The sequence below is a fragment of the Onychomys torridus genome, chromosome 5 (genome assembly GCF_903995425.1).
Source record: "Onychomys torridus chromosome 5, mOncTor1.1, whole genome shotgun sequence".
In the NCBI taxonomy this organism is placed as follows: domain Eukaryota; kingdom Metazoa; phylum Chordata; class Mammalia; order Rodentia; family Cricetidae; genus Onychomys; species Onychomys torridus.
Window position 1 is genome coordinate 12118723 of NC_050447.1, and position 17919 is coordinate 12136641.

Sequence of the window (17919 nt, forward strand, 5' to 3'; positions counted from 1 at the left end):
GCTAATGTAAAGATTGCAAATAGTAAGCACTCCACAAATGATATCTTGAGACTATTGTTGGCAATTGATTTCTTTCTTTTGAGCCCCCTGCGATCCTCTAAGCAGGCTCAACCGGTGGACGCACCCTTTCCCTGAAGGTTTACCTGCGGTTCGCGCGCCCCCTGGTGGGTTTCAGAAGACTCGCAGCTTTGGCCTGGCCAAGTGTTTTCAGACAAGATGCTCGAAGCCCTGGCGGCCGGGAAGGAGCAGGGAGCTCAGTGGAAGGCGACTCCAGCGGGTATATCCTTTACTCAGGATATGTGCCTGCTGGACCCTTCCTGCTCCTGACCACACCCGTTCCTTCTTGAAGGACTCCAGAGTCACTGCTCCGGGGAAGACTCATTTATTAATATCTCTCCGCTCATATAAAGAAAGGCTCGGGTCATAACGCGGCTAAACCGGAGGATTTCTTTCAGCTTTGAGGAAAGAGCATGCATGTGCTCCTGAAACTGGGTGCCGGAGAGGAGCCGAGGCCACCGCTCTCCCAGCGGCACGGCTGGGCCGAAGCGACACCTAGCGGCAGGATGCGTGCCCGCCTGCGTCCCGTACCCAAGATGGCGAGGGGGCGGGGGGCGAGGCAAGAGCTCGCGTTTGGAGGAGATCACGTGTCTGGGGCGGGGTCTTCTAGGGGGCGGGGTGGAGCGGGGCGGCGCTCTAGGCCGAGCGGGAGGTCTGGGCTTCGGGCGCTCGCTGGTGGCGGACCCGGAGGCTGCTGCTGCGCGCCGGGGCTCCTTGGCCCGGATCGAATTCGATCCGGAGCCATGAGTGTGGACAAGGCCGAGCTATGCGGGTCTCTGCTCACCTGGGTAGGTCTGGGGGGCGGGGCTGGGTCAGGTGTGTGCCCTCTCTTCTTGCCCTGTCGTGGTCTTCTCCTCTGTCTTGGTGCTGAAGGGAGGAATAGGTCGTAGGCTTGCTGGGCCGGTGGACTCTGACCTGACCACCTGCCTCTGTCACGTGGGCAGGCCTGAGAGGCAAGAACAGGTGAGGCCCCGCCCTTCTGGGGCACAGGCCTGGTCACATGTTAGCTAGCAGTGGGGACCAGGTGGCTCTGGTAACGCCCTGACTTAGACTTGTAGGGTTTGTCCGGCTAGGTGAAATGAGGCCACGCCCCCTCCTGCCCAGGTGTGTAGAAGCCACGCCCCCGCAGAGTTGATGTGGAGCTACAGGCTAGTGCACTCCCAACCCTGTAAAGTGTCTGATGGCTGGGGCGAAGTCTGCAAAAGAAGTGTTCCAGATCTTGAATTTTCCTGTTGCCCCTCCCGGCCCTCTTTAGTTGCAGACGTTCCAAGTTCCACCTCCCTGTGCCAGCCCCCAGGACCTGAGCAGCGGACTCGCCATAGCCCATGTGCTGAATCAGATGTGAGTTGGGGCTGAGTGGGAGGATCCCCAAGGGCTCCCCAGCCAGCTCATCCCACCTTTCCGCCCCTAGAGACCCTTCTTGGTTCAACGACGCATGGCTCCAGGGCATCACAGAGGACCCAAGTCCCAGCTGGAAGTCGAAGGTGACAGGTGGACTCATGTCATGACTAGGGAATAACTAGAGGATGGACTTATGAGGTGATCGTAAAGGGACAGCTAGACATATGTCCTGCATAATGGACAGGCAGACCTGCCAGGAAAAGGGCCCAGATGTCTGGTGATCAGCAAGCTATTTTTGTTCTTTATATTGAGCACCCACAGTAAGATAAAAACTTGCCATCATTCTTGTGATGTGGGCAAAAAGCATACACACAAACACATGTTAACTTCCAAGAGGTATGGTAGCAAATGCCTATAATCCCAGCTATTTTTGGTATGGTGAGTATGGAGGATGGCAAATTCTCCATCCACCTGGGGAACTTATTAAGATCCTGACTCAAAACTTTAAAAAGGGGGTCATGAATGTAGCTCAGCAATAGGGAATTTTCTCACCCTACACAAGGTCCTGAGTTCCATCTCTAGTATCAGGGGGTATAGTGGGAGTGGTAGACAGGCCAGGTGGCATACATGGGATCCCAGGACTTAGAAGGCAAGAGGATCAGGAACTCAAGGTCAACCTTGGTGGCTACATAGCAAACCAGAAGTCATTCTGAGCCACAAGAGATGCTGTTTCAAAAACAAAACTGGGTGGAAGAATGGTCGAGTGGTCATGAATACTGCTCTTCTAGAGGACCTGAGTTCAATTCCCAGCACAGATATTAGGATATTAGGCAGCTCTGAACCACCTGTAACTCTAACCCCAGGAGACCTGACACTTCTGGCCTCTGCAGGCACACACGCACGCACACGCACACGCACACACACACACACACACACACACACACACACAGTAATTTAAAAAATAAAATAAGCTGGGTGGCAGTGGCACATGCCTTTAATCCCAGCACTTGAGAGGCAGAGCCAGTTGGATCTCTGTGAGTTCGAGGCCTGCCTGGGCTACAGAACAAGATACAAGACAGGCACCAAAACTACATGGAGAAACCCTGTCTCAACAAACCAAAAACAAATAAACAAAAAATAAAATAAAATAAATCTTAAAAAAACAACAACAGTGGGGTGTTGCAGCGCACACTTTAATCTCAGCACTCGGGAGGCAGAGGCAGGTGGATATCTGAGTTCAAGGCCAGCCTGGTCTACAGAGTGAGTTCTAGGACAGCCAAGGGCTACACAGAGAGAAACTCCAAAAACAAAAACAAAGAAAGGGTATAGGAGGTGGGTGGGTGCTTTCTTGAGATGGGCCTATCTCCATGCCTGGGGAGCAGTGATTGCAGATCCTAATGTGGGAATGAGCTGAGTGAGGAGGAAGGGTGAAGAAGTCAGAAGAAAGGAGATCACCAAGGGCCTAGCAGGCCTAGCAGGCCAGGGAGGCAGAATGGATTCTCTCTCTCTCTCTCTGGCTTTTGTTGCAGGGTTTCTTGTATGGCCCTGGTTGTCCAGAACTTGTTCTGTAGACCAGGTTGGCCTCAGGTTCAGAGATCTGCCTGCCTCTGCTTCCCACGTGCTGGGATTAAAGGCGGAGGCCACCGTGCCTTTTTGTTTTATTTTTAAGTACTATGGAAAGAGGGAACAGTTTTAGCAAAAGAAAGACACAACCTGGCTCAGCCATTTAGAAGCTCCCCCTAGTTTCTTGGGGAGGAATGGGGTGTAGGCAGCAAGAGTAGGAGATGAAGGGCTGGGAATGCAGTTCAGTGGGCAACAGCTTGCCTAGAATCCAGCAGTGAGAGGCAGGAAGCATGGCTCAGTGGGAGAGCCCGTGCTTAGATATACTATGGAGGGCAGGGGAGTGGTTCCATGGGAAAGCCTGTGTCTACCATACCTAAGGCCCTGGGTTTGATCACCAGAACTCCTACCCCCCCCCCAAAGGTGGGAGATGAGAAGCTGTGGGTACAGGCATCCAAGTGGGATATGACATTAGTAGTGCCAGGTAGTGAGAAACTACTGGATTCTGGGACTTGTGAATAATGATGGGGAGGTAGGCGCCGAGTATAGGCAATGCAGGTCAGCCCTAGAGGAGAAGGATATTTAGAACAGGACCAGACAGCTAGGGGATAAGCAGGGAAAGGAAATTGAAGGGGGAGGGAGTGAGGATGGATTTGGGGGCACTGCCCTAGACCTCCATGTGTAGATAACTCCTTGGCCTCACCAGGTCAGGAAACTGGAGAAGATCTTACAGAGCTTGATGGAATACTCCAAGGATGTGAGTACTGCAAAGGGATTTAGGGGGCTGGGTTGGGAGACAGTTCATTCTGAGTCCTGACATCTCCTCTCTGTGTTCTCAGGTTCTAGGGCATCCTGTATCAGAGCAGCACCTTCCAGATGTGAGCCTCATTGGTGAACTCTCCAATCCTGCAGAGCTCGGCAAACTGCTTCAGTTGGTACTGGGCTGTGCTATCAGCTGTGAGAAAAAGCAGGGTATGAGGAGGGCTAGAGGGGAGGAAGTCAGAGAGCCCCCAGAGGACACCTGGGGAAATATTCTTTCCTGTCTAACCCATCCCTGGTCTCAGCCTCTCACCTCCACCTTCATCCCCAGAGTATATCCAGAGAATTATGACACTGGAGGAATCTGTTCAACATGTAGTGATGGAAGCCATCCAGGAGGTAGGTGAGAGCATCCCTTGGGGCGATCCAGAAGTGTCAGGGGAGGGGACACTGGGCAACTGGGCACAGCCCCTGCCCTGCCTGGTAAGGTCTGTCCTCTGCCTAGAAGTCAGAAGTTCCAGATCTGTGTATGTCGGCTGTAAGTCAGAACCCTGTAGCCTCAGAAGTGTTGGCCTTTTTCTGCATTGGCGGGAGCCTCTGGGCAGGAGTTATCAGGCTAAACTAGCCTTGGGGAGGGGCAGGAGAGAGGTTCTTTGGCTGATTTGCAGAAGCCTTGAAGGTTGTATCAGAGAGCCTAGCTCATCACAATGCCCCCTTCCGCAGCTCATGATGAAAGACACTCCTGATTCCTTGTCATCAGAGACTTACGGGAACTTTGATACACAGGTAAAGATAGAAACTTGCTAAAGGTCTTGCTCCTGCCCCTGCTTCTCTGGTTGCTAAGGTGAACAGGCTTGACCTTATGTAGTCCAGGCAGCAAACGGGTGAACTTTAGATCTTCCTGGCTCAGCCTCCTTGTAGCTGGGATCACAGGAGAGCAGCTGATAAAGGGTTTGTTATTCTTAAGCTTAAATGACCCTCTCTGTTTCTCCAGCCTTAGCCTCTCGCCTTGCCCCATCTCAGGGGTTAGAAAATTACTCTTCTTCCATTCTCTTAGGACCCCAGCCCACTCTTAGATCTTGGGGTTCCTTGACCCCTCCCCAGGGCCCCTGGAAATCACAGCTTTTCTACTTCATCCCTTCTGACTGGAGCCCTTCATCTCCCACCTCTTGTCCATCTCCTCAGTCCCGAAGATACTATTTCCTGAGTGAGGAGGTGGAGGAGGGTGATGAACTTCAGCAACACTACCTGGATCTGGAACGGCAGGTGGGTGAGGCGCAGGTGGGTGAGGTGCAGGTGGGTGAGGCGCAGGTGGGTGAGGTGCAGGTGGGTGAGGCGCAGGTGGGTGAGGCGGAGGGAACAGGGCCATTTACATAAACCCACCTTCATAGACCCATCTACATAAAACCTGGTTCGTGCTCCAGTTCACCTGTCTTCCCGCCCACAGCTTGTGCTCCTTTCGGAGGAGAAGCAGAATCTGGCACAAGAGAATGCTGCCCTGCGGGAGCGGGTGGGCCGCTCGGAAGTGGAGAGTGCTCCAGGCCTCACTGCTAAGAAGCTGTTGCTCCTGCAGTCACAGCTGGAACAGCTGCAAGAGGAGAACTTCAGGTATGGTCAGCTGGGTGGGGCCAGGGCAGTGGGGCCAAAGGGCGTCCTTCTGATGTGTCTTTCCCCTGACACCCCAGGCTGGAGAGCAGCCGGGAAGATGAGCGGCTGCGATGCGTGGAGCTGCAGCGGGAGGTCACTGAGCTGCAACAACGGAACCAAGCACTGACCAGCCTATCCCAGGAGGCACAAGCGCTAAAGGATGAGATGGACGAGCTTCGGTAGGCAGCAGGTCCTGAATGCCCACCACATACCTGCAGCATTGGCACAGAACGCTCTCCAGTGCTGTGACACCTCCAAGTCCCAAGGAGGCAGTGCTTCCAGCTACACTAAGGCCCACTACAGAGAGACCTCCTGGATCCATGGAGCCCCCTTGGTTTTACAGTGTCATTCATTAGCCAACACCCAACAGCACAAATACAGCCCCTCCATTTAATATTCTGCAGACCCCACTGCACCATTTGGATCCCATCATGCCCCTAGGTTCCAGGATGTCCTCTAAGACTGTATCATCACAGCGCCCTGTGAACCTACTGTGCCTTCTGTATCTTTAAAGACCTCTCCTATAACCCTATATATTCTTATATATAACCCTATATATTCTTAGAACTGCTAACACACCCAGCGAACCATCCCACCTCGCTTCTGAAGACTCCTCGCAGCTCCCCATGACCCCAAAGTGTCCTTATCACTCACTCTGTTATCTCATAGTTCTTTAATCTATTACTCTAATGACCCCTACCAGAATTACAGACCTGGCTGACACCTTCACCTTGAACCCGAATCCCTCAGGCTGAAACCCTTCCCTGCCCAACATCCCAGCCGACCTCTGAAATTTCCACTCCCTATGCCTTCTCAGGCAGTCCTCCGAACGTGCGAGGCAGCTGGAGGCCACTTTGCACAGCTGCCGTCGCCGTCTGGGTGAGCTGCGGGAGCTCAGACGGCAGGTGCGGCAGCTGGAGGAGCGCAATGCGGGCCACGCGGAACGCACGCGGCAGCTGGAAGAGGAGCTGCGCCGTGCGGGGTCCCTGCGTGCCCAGCTCGAGACTCAGCGCAGGCAGGTAAGGCAGGCAGGGAGCGCCACCCCATAACGGCTGGACCCACTCCCAGCACCGCTCTGTAGCCAACCCTCTTGTATTACCAGGCCATGCCCTCTAGGAGCGCCCCTCCCCTGGCTGGGTTTGTAGGTCCCACTATCTCTTGAGCACCCTTCCTCCCAACTTCTTGTTACCACCATGTCCTATCTGGCCCCACCCTCTTCTGGCTCCACCCTCTTCTGGTCCCACCCCTCTTCTGGCTCCACCCCTCTTCTGGCTCCACCCTCTTCTGGCTCCACCCTCTTCTGGCTCCACCAGGTCTTCTGATGCTGCCCCTCCTATCTCTGCTGTCCGCCCTCCTGCCCGTTCCCCCTGGTCTCTCTGTGTAACAGGCCTGGCTGTCCTGGAACTCACTCTGTAGCCCAGGCTCGCCCCGAGCTCACAGAGATCCACCTGCCTCTGCCTCCCAAGTACTGGGATTAAAGGCGTGTGCCACCACTGCCCGGCCACATAAATTTACTTATAAATTTATAAATAAATAAATAAGAGCCAGGTGGTGGTGGCGCACACCTTTAATCCCAGCACTCGGGAGGCAGAGGCAGGGGGATCTCTGAGTTTGAGGCCAGCCTGGACTACAAATCGAGTTCCAGGACAGCCAGAGCTGCAACACAAAAAAACCCTGTCTTGAAAAAACAAACACAAAAAAAACCAAACAATTTATGTGTATGGATGTTTCCTCTACATGGGTGTCTGTGTACCACATGTGGTCCTGGTGCCAGAAGAAGGCATCAGATCCCCTTGGTCCAGAGTTACAGACAGTTGTGAGCCACCACATGGGTGCTGGGAATCGAATCCCTGTCCTCTGGAAGGGAGAAGCCAGTGCTCTTATCTGTTGAGCTATCTCTCCAGCCTCTAACTTTGCTTCTTTTCTTGTTACATTTTATTTATTTTGTGTGTGAGTTTGTGTATGTGTATGAGTGTGCAAGCGGGGTTCAGAAGACAACTTGCAGAAGCTGGCTTTCTCCGTCTACCCTGTGGGTTCCAGGGATGGAGCCCGGGCTGTCCGGCTTGGTGGCTTGCGTCTGCCAGTCTCAGGCCCACTCCTCTCTTGCAGGTGCAAGAGCTGCAAGGGCAGCGGCAGGAAGAGGCCATGAAGGCCGAGAAGTGGCTGTTTGAGTGCCGGAACCTAGAGGAGAAGTGTGACTTGGTGACAAAGGAGAAGGAGGTGAGGCCCTCTGTCCAGGCTCTGCCCTGTGTGTCCTGGGATAGCCCATCTCCCAGGAGGTCCAACGGGCATCTTGCATCCTGTCCCTGTAGCGGCTATTGACAGAAAGAGACTCCCTGAGGGAGGCCAATGAGGAGCTCCGCTGTGCCCAGCTGCAGCCGAGGGCATTGGCTCAGGCGGGTGAGTTTCAGGTCGGGGTTGGGGTGGTCGGGCTGTGCTTTAGCCCTCAAAGATGACCCTTGAAAAGAGAACCCCGGGATAGAGACTGCGGGTGCACAGAAACCTGAAGATTTCTTGTTTTCTTCAGACCTCTCGCTGGATCCTACCCCTTCTGGCCCGGAAAACTTGGCCTCAGAGATCCTACCTGCAGAGTTCAGGTATACAGGGACCTCTTAAGGCTCTGGACCCATCCAGGCTAGGCTCTTGCCCAGCCCCACTCCCAGAGTGCAAGCTTACCATTCCTCTTGGTTGCCTGGTTTAGGCTTCCCTGTACCTGCTTCTGCTCTGGCCACGGGCTCTTCTATTTCAAAGGCTTTCAGTGCACAAATTAAGTCCAATCCACGTGGTTTCGCTTCAGATGCAAAATTCCTACAGCTCTGCTTACTTTGATCTGAGACCTAGGTTCCTGCCCTGGTATCACTGGCCCCTACTAGGTCCAGTTCCTTTTACCCTGTTCTAGTAACCCCACCCTAGCTAGCTCTTACTGTTTCTGCAGCTGGATGCAAGTGTTCGAATCCTCTCACCCCCACCCGCGCACCTCTTTGGAGCCCCGCCCACTTTGATTTCCCTCCTTAGTCCCCCATCCCGGCCCACGTCAGCCCCCAGAGCCTGAGCCCCTGGAGTGGGCGGGGTCTTCAGTACTCCTACCCGAAGGCAGGCTGGGCAGCATTTGACCCAGAGTTTTCACCTAATGGGCGGTCTAGGAGCCCAGCAATACTCCTCCCTGTCCTCAGGGAGAAGCTCCTGCGGCTTCAGCTGGAGAACAAGCGGCTGTGCCAGCAGGAGGCTGCGGACCGGGAGAGACTGGAGGAGCTGCAGCGCCACCTGGAAGAGGCCAACCGCGCACGCCACGGGCTGGAGACGCAGCACCGGTAAGAGCCCTAGTCGGCTTGTTTGGAGAGGAGATCCACAGGCACGACCAAGTGCAAGTACTGAGCACCCTTCCCCACCAGGCTGAACCAGCAGCAGATGTCTGAGCTGAAGGCCCAGGTGGAAGAGCTACAGAAAGCCTTGCAGGAGCAGGGGGCCAAGGCTGAGGACGTGAGTGCCCACCTCCTCCCTGCCTGGCCCTCGTAGTGCCCCCCAGTAATCTTCCTTTCTCCCCAACCCCTGCTGCCCGATGCCCGATGAAGGCCACTGTGAGTACCACGGTCCAGGGAGGCACCCCATCGTTACCCGCACAGGTTTTCAGACCTGTCCCCCATCCCTCACTCCCTGCCTGCTTCTCTCCCCCAGCCCACCTTGCTGAAGAGGAAGCTGGAGGATCATCTGTAAGTGCTATCACTCCTGGGGTGGGAGCCCTCGGGGCGAAGGTGTGGAGAATTGTGGGTGAGGAGATCCAGTCAGCTAGGTCAAGTTCAGTCTTTATTTTGAGACAGGATGTCATATAACTGAAGCTGGCCTTGAATACCTGCCCTCCTGGCCCTCTGCCTCCCAAGCGCTGAGTTTGCAGGTGTAAACTACCAGGTCTTGCTCTCAAGTATGATCTTTTGTTTGCTTTGATTTACTTATTTTATGTGTATGAGTGATTTGTCTTTATACCACATATGCCCCTGGTGTTCAGAAGAAGGCCTCCCATCCCCCGAGTTACAGGGTAGCTGTGAGCCACCATGTTTGTGCTGGGAACCATACTTGGGTCCTCTACAGGAACCGCGAGTGATCTTAACCCCTTCCTTTGTTTTATTATGAAACAAGTTCTCTCTGTAGCCCAGACTGGCCGCGGCCTTGTAATCTTCCTGCCTCAACCTCCCTTCTGTGTGTTCATAGCATGTACCATTAAGCCTGGCTCAGAATCTCTTTTAGAAAAAGTAGGGGATGTGGTATGGGCCTGTGATTCCAGCACTCAGGAGAGAAGGAGGAGGGCAGGAGTTCAAGGCCATCCTGGGTTATGTGAGACTATCTCAAGCCAAGGGGGGGGGTGTCAAGGTACACACAGGGACTGCCCACCTCTACACGGGGCAAACCCCCAGCCAAGCGACCATATCTCTGACTTAGTGGTAGAGCACTGGCCTTGTATCTACCAGGCTTTTGGGTTCTATTCTTAGCACCGCAAGAAGTAAAACATAGAGACAGCCCTGAGGCTTGAGAGACAGCTCAGTAGTTAAGGTCACTTGCTGGTCTTCCAGAGGCCATAAGTTTGAATCCCAGTCCTCATGTCAGGTGGCTCACAGTGACCTGTAACTCCAGCTCCAGGGACCCCAATGCCCTCTTTTCCTCTCCCAGGCACAGACGCCATGTGATATACACTCAGATCCATACACACACACAAATAATAATTCCTAAAAAAAAAAAAAAAAAAGCTCCAAACAAAACCCTGGCTGCTGGGTGGAGAATGAATCTGAGGTACTGAAAGGAGAAGAGATGGCCAGGGATGAAGGGATGGGTGATGAGGACCAGACCAACTTGGGGACCATAGGATGGGGAGATAATTAGACAGAGCAAGGAGGTTTAAGAGACCATAATGAAGCTTCTGACTTACTGGGACACCACTAGGAGAAAAGAGAAGCCAGTTGGCTGGGAGTGTGTATCTGCTGTAGAGATTCAGCCTAGAGTTCAGTGAGATGCTGGAGCGTGGTCAATGGTAGAGCACTTGTATAGTATGGACAAGGCCCTGGGTTATACCCCCAATGCCACAGGTGGATGGATGGACGGACGGACGGACAGACAGGCAGGGATGCCAGTCCACGGCCATCCACTTCTTCCATGCCCGCAGGCAGAAGCTGCGTGAGGCTGATCTGGAGCTGCAGAGGAAGCGGGAATACATTGAGGAGTTGGAGCCCCCCACCTACAGCAATAGTAAGTGGGGTTCAGCAGTAGCCAGGGCTAGAGGGAGCCCAGAGTGTAGCGTGCAACTTTAGACCTTGTTCTGCAGCGGCTCGTCGGATTGAGGAGCTGCAGAACAGCCTGCAGAAGAAGGATGCAGACTTGCAGGCCGTGGAGGAACGCTACCGCCGCTATGTGGATAAGGCACGCACGGTAAGGATGCTCAGTGTCCCCTGGCCCTCCTGCCTCAGGTCCTACTTCCTGTGCTTCCCGTCAGTCCACATCTCCTGCCAGTTGTACATCCCTGCCTTCAGCGTTCACACCCTTCGTATATACCCATGATATACCATATATATACACCCATGATATACCATATATATACCCATGATATGCCATATATATACACCCATGATATACCATATATATATATACCCATGATATACCATACATATATACCCATGATATACCATATATATACCCATGATATACCATATATATACACCCATGATATGCCATATATATACACCCATGATATGCCATATATATATATACCCATGATATGCCATATATATATATACCCATGATATACCATATATATACCCATGATATACCATATATATACACCCATGATATGCCATATATATACACCCATGATATGCCATATATATATACCCATGATATGCCATATATATATACCCATGATATGCCATATATATATACCCATGATATGCCATATATATATACCCATGATATGCCATATATATATACCCATGATATACCATATATATACCCATGATATACCATATATATACACCCATGATATGCCATATATATACACCCATGATATGCCATATATATATACCCATGATATGCCATATATATATACCCATGATATGCCATATATATATATACCCATGATATACCATATATATACACCCATGATATACCATATATATACACCCATGATATGCCATATATATATATACCCATGATATGCCATAGCCTTCTGCATGGTGCTGCTGCTAAGAGCTGTCTATCCCTTGCACTCCATGTGTCAAGGGGTCTACAGAGAAGCTTTGGGGCATAGCTCAGTGGTAGAACTTCTGTCTTAGATCTACCAGTGAGGTTCTAGAGATGTGGCTAAGTGATAGAGTGCTTGTCCATAACCTGCTAGCTGGGGACTGGGTATGTGGCTCACTGACTGTACTTGCTTAGCAGGCAGGAGGCCCTGGGTTTGGTCCCTAGCATTTCAAAAAATAAGTAAATATATAATATTAAGCCAAAGCAAGGGGCCTGGGTAGTTCAAGTCTGTGTTCCCAACTATTCTGCAGGGTTAGGCAGTATGGAAAATAAAGAGGCAGGCATGGCGATATATACTCCTTTAATTCCAGCACTAGGGAGGCAGAGGCAGGTAAATCTCCATGAGTTCAAGGTCAGCCAGACTGCATACAGAGACCTTGTCTCAGATAGGTGATAGATAGATAGACAGATAGACAGATAGATAGAAAGAAAAAGATCCAAGCGTGACTCAGAGGCAAGAGGATCTTAAGTTTGAGGCCTGATCTGAATGAGATAGACTCTGTCTCAACAAAACAAGATAGTGCTAGTGAAGTAGCTGTGTTGCCTGGCATGTGTGAGACCTTAGATTCAACCAGTCCCCAGGACTGCAGAAAGTCACTACCATTCTAATCATGCTCACTCTTTTGTGATTTGGTTTTTTTTTTAATCCCTAGGTCATTCAGACCCTGGAACCCAAGCAGCAGCCACCTCCTGGGGTGTCCCAGGAACTCCACACCCTGAGGACACAGCTCTGGGAGAGAAACATGCGAATACGGCACCTGGAGGTGGGTAGTCTCATCCCTCCATGGGGCCCTCAGCACACCCAGGCCCCTGACTCTTGCTTCCCTGGCAGATGGACTATGAAAAGAGTCGGGGTCAGCGGGAGCAGGAGGAAAAGCTGCTCATCAGTGCTTGGTACAGCATGGTGAGTAGGCTGCTTCCATGGCTGGTGGATCTGGCTCACACGGCTTAGGTAGGCTCACTCACTCCCTGTCGATCATACCGCCTCTCCAGGGCATGGCCTTAGAGCAACGGACTGGGGAAGAGCAGGGTCCTGCCCATGCCCAGTCCTTCCTGGCACAGCAAAGACTGGCCACCAATGCTCGCCGAGGACCCCTGGGACGCCTGGCTTCTCTGAGTCTTCGCCCCACGGACAAACACTGACAGACCTCAACTTCCACTGCCTGCTGGAGTCCTCCAGTTCCCATGATACCCAGCGTGGGCCCTTGACCTTAATTGAGGCTATGGCCTCTGCCCTTTGCTTCCTTAAATGGGAAAGAAGGGGAGAGGCAGGTAGCAGGTGTAGGCTATTCTTTTTAACAATGTGATTCTTCTCCTGGGTCTCATGTACAACCTGGGAAGAGCCTGATTTTATATTTGAAAAGAATAAAGACTTTAATAAATCTGTCATGAATGGACTCTGGATATCATGGTGAGGAATAAAATGTCAGCTAGGGTCACAGGCCATTGCTTTTAAGAAAGCCTTGTCTTGTCTTGGATTCTTTTTTCTCTACCTTTTTTTTTTTTTTTTTTAACATTTTTTTTCTTTACAAGTATGAGTGTTTTGCCCTTGTGTATGTTTGTGTACTATGTGTGTACCTGGTGCCCACAGAGGCCAAAAGAGGGCATCAGATCCCCTGAAACTAGAGTTACAGATGGTTGTGAGCTATGATGTGGGAGTTGAACCCTGGTCCCTGGAAGAGGAACCAGTGCTCTTAATCACTGAGCCATCTCTCCAGTCCTTGTCTTGCATTCTTGTGGGGTTTTTGTTTGTTTTGTTTTTGAGACAGGGTTTTTCTGTGTAGCCCTGGCTGTCCTAGAACTCCCTCTGTAAACCAGACCCTCTACAGAGATCTGCCTGCTTCTGCCTCCTGAGTGCTGGGATTAGAGGCATGTGCCACCACTGCCTGGCTCCTGCTTTTCATTCAGAATGAGTGAATAGTAACACACAGTAACAGATGTGAATCCTATGGTATTTTTGTTGTTATCATTTTTTTTAAGATTTATTTATTTATTATGTATACAGTGTTCTGCCTGCAGGCCCAAAGAGGGCATCAGATCTCATTACAGATGGTGTGAGCCACCATGTGGTTGCTGGGAATTGAACTCGGGACCTCTGGAAGAGCAGTTGGTGCTCTTAACCTCTGAGCATTCTCTCCAAACCGTAAATGCTTTTAATCTCAGCACTTGGGAGGCAGAGGCAGGTGGATCTCTGAGTTCTAGGACAGTCAGAGCCACATAATAGACCTTGTCTTCAAATAAATAAATATAAATCTTAAAAAAAAAAAAAAGAAAAGAAAAAATAAGTCCAGGAAGGTAGTCCTGGCTAGAAAAGGTAATATTTAAGCAACATATAAGCAGGCAGAGATTAGGGTGGGGCCATCTAGACCCCTAGGGAAGAACAGTCCATTTGGGGGACTAGCATGTGCAAGGCCCTGAGATGAGCTGTCGTTTGGTAGGTGGAGGCTAGTGTGGCTGGAATGGAGTAAGGAAGGAGCGAGTGCTTCAGCCTGGTTCTAAGTGAGAAGATTGAAGGGAGGAAGCCTCCCTTCAGTAGGGTGTTTGTAGGTGTTCTCTGGTGGCAAGGCTGAAGGGTCACACCCAGAGCAGAGGTCACTAATCTAAGTGACCTGTAGAGAGTGATGTTAGAGCCTTCAAGGTTTGCTGCTGGGTGGTGTGCTTAAGAGGAAGGTCCGCAGCTACTCAGACCCAAGTAAACACACAGAGGCTTATATTAATTAAAACTGCTCAGCCATTAGCTCAGGCTTACTACTGACTAGCTCTTACACTTAAACTCAGCCCATTTCTGTTAATCTATGTTTCCATGTTTTCCGTGGCTTTACCTATCTGCCATTACATGCTGCTCCCTGGACAGCAGGCTGACATCTCCTGACTCAGCCTTCCTCTTCCCAGAATTCTCCTTATCTCTTATCCCACCTATACTTCCTGCCTGGCTACTGGCCAATCAGTGTTTTATTAAACCAGTGTACAAAAGCATTATTCCATAGCAGAAGAATCCCAGTAGGTATGGTTTGGGATTGATATCCTGGAAGTGTAGAGAGCTGTGCACAGCCACACCCATAAGATGGCGCTGGCTTCCGCCCCCACCTTCCCGATGGTGAGTGCTCTCAGGAGTAAACAACTCCATATTTGGCTTAGTCCTAGGATCTGGCTTGCTTCCATGAACCTGGACCTATCTGCAGTACCCACGTGGCAGGCTGGGGTTGGCCACCCAGGGACTATTTAGGTTGTGGGCGGGCTTTCCCCGGGGTCAGAAGATTGTTCAAGGTTCCTGAGTAAACTGCTGAAAGAAGAGCTCGGTGTTGCGTCTTCCTTGCTGGTCGAGGCGGTCGTGACATGGAAGTACACATGTGGCCTGGATTGGGGAACCACTGGCAGCTGATTTGTGGGATTTAGGGGAGGATTATCTTTGAAATGCTCAGGCCAAACAGGTGGTCAAGGAAAGGGTCCCTGCTAAACTTCTAAATGTCAAAAGTCAATGGCATATAAGAGCAATTCAGTTAAGACCTGGAAAGTAAGCAGGGTGGTGGCGGCGAACGCCTTTGATCCCAGCACTGGGGAGGCAGAGGCAGGCGGATCTCTGTGAGTTCGAGGCCATCCTTGTCTACAGAGTGAGATCCAGGAAAGGCACAAAGCTACACAGAGAAACCTTGTCTTGAAAAACCAAAACAAAAAATAAATAAAATAAAATAAAATAAAGACCTGGAAAGCAGTGGTCCTAGCCCTGAAGAGGCTGAGCTGAGGCAGTAGGATTGCTGTTGAGTTTAAGATCATCTAAGACTAACAAGCTTTAAAAAAGAAAAAAAATAAGTAACGAGGAGGTAGTAGTACATGACTTTAATCCCAGCACTCAGGAGGCAGAGTCAGGGGGATTTCTGAGTTCGAGGCCAGCCTGGTCTATGGAGCAAGATCCAGAACAGCCAGGGCTACACAGAGAAACACTGTCTGGAAAAACCAAGAAAAGAAAAAGAAGAAAGGTGCCCTGGCCAGCAGGGTTTCAACGGGGGTGACCCACCTGTGGGAGTGAATGAAAGAAATGGGACACAAGAGACAGCAGCAAGACAGTATTCTGATCAAGCTGCCAAACTATTTTCCTCCGCATGGCTATTATCGCATAAGAGGGGAAGGGGTGGGAAGGAGGGAAGGGGAAGGGACGTGGAAGGCGTGCAGTATGTGGGAGATGTGCAGGTTGTGCAACTGCAAAAAGTCTGCTAAGGTAACTGGTCAGGGGCCATTTGTTCTGTTGCTAGGCTACCTGACCATGGAATGCTCTTTACATTCGGTTGCCATGGCACCTGACTGTGGAATGTTCTTATCTTTGGGAGCCTCCAGTTAGCAAACAGGTGTTACTGCTCTAAGGGAGGGTGGTGGGTTTATGACTTGTTCTCTGGCTTAGCTAGTACTTTCCATGGCTCATGTTTGGTTCCTGAAATCTTGGTCCCTAACAGAAAGGAAGGAAGGAAGGAAGGAAGGAAGGAAGGAAGGAAGGAAGGAAGGAAGGAAGGAAAACCCTGCACTTGGGAGGTGGAGGCAAGACCAAGAATTCAAGGTCATCTTTGGCTGTATAGTGAGTTTAAGGCCAGCCTGGGCTATATGAGTCTCTGTCCAAAAGAAAAACAAATCAGCGTGGAGAAATGGTTCAGTGGATGAAGGAGCTTGCCATTAGGCCTAAAAACACAAGTTTGGTTCCTGGGACTCACATGGTAGAGAATTGACTTCTAGCTCCTTGCACAAATACACACACACATACACAAATACATGTTTGAGAAAATGTTAGGAGCTATTTTTATTTATTTATTTGTTTGTTTGTTTGTTTGTTTGTTTTTCGAGAAATAAGTTTCTCTGTGTAGCTTTGCACCTTTCCTGGATCTTGCTCTGTAGCCCAGGCTGGCCTCGAACTCACAGAGATCCACCTGCCTCTGCCTCCGAGTGCTGGGATCAAAGGCGTGCACCACCACCGCCCAGCTACTTTATTCCTTTATAACACAACTCTCTAGCCTCAGTTCCATCCTGAGCCTCAGCTCCTTTTGTATTGACTTGTTCTGCCCCCACAGCCCTGGTAATGGCTCTTCCATTCTTGGTCCCATCTTCATCCTCTGTTCCTTTGCCCTCCATCTATCCTTCCTGGATCCTTACCCCTGGCCCTGATACACTTTACAAGAGATCTGCCTTACCCTCTACAGAATCTCCGTATTCTCCTCCCTGGCTACACAGTCTGTCTGCCTCTGGAATTCTGCTCCAGTCCTTACTGCCCCTGGTTATGCAAAAAACCCTCTTGTTCTCAGTCAATCTCTCTGCCAAGCCCCTAGTTCTGAAGGAAGGGGATGGTTTGAGCTTCATTTGCACAAGAAACAAAGCTATGCATCTCCAGCCTGCTTGTCTCCTAGGCTCAGGAGAGAGTTAGTTACTTAGAGGTTCAGCAGGTCTGAGAAGCCGAACTGTTTGTCAAATGGTCTATAGTATATGGGCACGCAAGAATTTCATAGCGAGGCACAGCTGAATATTAAGGCGGTATAACACCAAATATTCTGTGATAAATGGCTCCCCATTTGACAGACCCTTGGACGGTCAAAGTATAGCTTTAATACACAGCTGAATCTCTATAACATGTTCTTGCAGCCAGCAAGACATAGTAAGTTCTGGGACAGCCAGAGCTACATAGTGGGCATCATCTTGAAGAGACAAAATAGGGGCCAGAGAGATGGCTCAGCAGTTCAGGGCTGAAGAACTTGAATTTGAGTTCCAGCAGCCACATAGCCGCTCACAGCTGTTTGTATCTCCAGTTCCAGGAGATCCGACATCCTCTTCTGGACTCTGAGGAACCAGGCAAGCAAGTGGTACACAGACTTACATGTAGGCAAATGCTCATATACACAATTGCCAAACCAAGAAAAATAATTACTAAAGCAAACAAACCTGGCATATTTGGACTGGGGCAGCACAGTGGGCAGAGCAGTTGCCTGGCTTAGCCGGTGTGCAAGAGGGCCTGAGTTGCATCCCCCAGCACCATACACACAGGAGTTGGAGTGCAGAGAGAATATTTGAGAATGCAGGAGCTTGGAGCAAGGGGGAAATGGTCGCTTTGAAACAGTGGCTAACTTACTGATGAGTAGGCCTGGCGATATAACTCAGTGTTGCCACTGCTTGTCTTTCATGCTAAGGGCTCTGATCACCAGGCAGCATTTCTCTCTCACCAGTGAATAAAACCAAAGGTACTACATCAAAATTTGGGGGGTGGGGATGACTAGAACATCAAGAAAGTTTGGAAGGCCA

At 50.8% G+C, this 17919-nt stretch overlaps 1 protein-coding gene across 3 annotated transcripts; it reads left to right on the forward strand.

Moving 5' to 3' along the window:
- The first annotated feature begins 685 nt into the window (after positions 1–685).
- On the forward strand, positions 686–13102 carry Hook2 (hook microtubule tethering protein 2). 3 transcript variants are annotated; one of them, XM_036189002.1, is made up of 23 exons: positions 686–845; positions 1313–1398; positions 1469–1541; positions 3665–3715; positions 3798–3930; positions 4049–4116; positions 4441–4503; positions 4903–4983; positions 5165–5325; positions 5403–5543; positions 6182–6383; positions 7474–7584; positions 7677–7764; positions 7892–7961; positions 8538–8675; positions 8757–8844; positions 8937–8942; positions 9040–9074; positions 10517–10599; positions 10676–10779; positions 12300–12410; positions 12479–12550; positions 12640–13085. In XM_036189002.1, exons 1-23 carry the CDS (start codon positions 801–803, stop codon positions 12787–12789), a joined length of 2160 nt encoding a protein of 719 aa, XP_036044895.1. In that variant the 5' UTR covers positions 686–800; the 3' UTR covers positions 12790–13085. The 3 variants fall into 3 exon arrangements, with proteins under 3 accessions (XP_036044895.1, XP_036044896.1, XP_036044897.1); XM_036189003.1 differs by lacking the exon at positions 8937–8942 and having other exon boundaries at positions 12640–13102; XM_036189004.1 differs by lacking the exons at positions 3665–3715; positions 3798–3930; positions 8937–8942.
- Positions 13103–17919: the final 4817 nt, after the last annotated feature.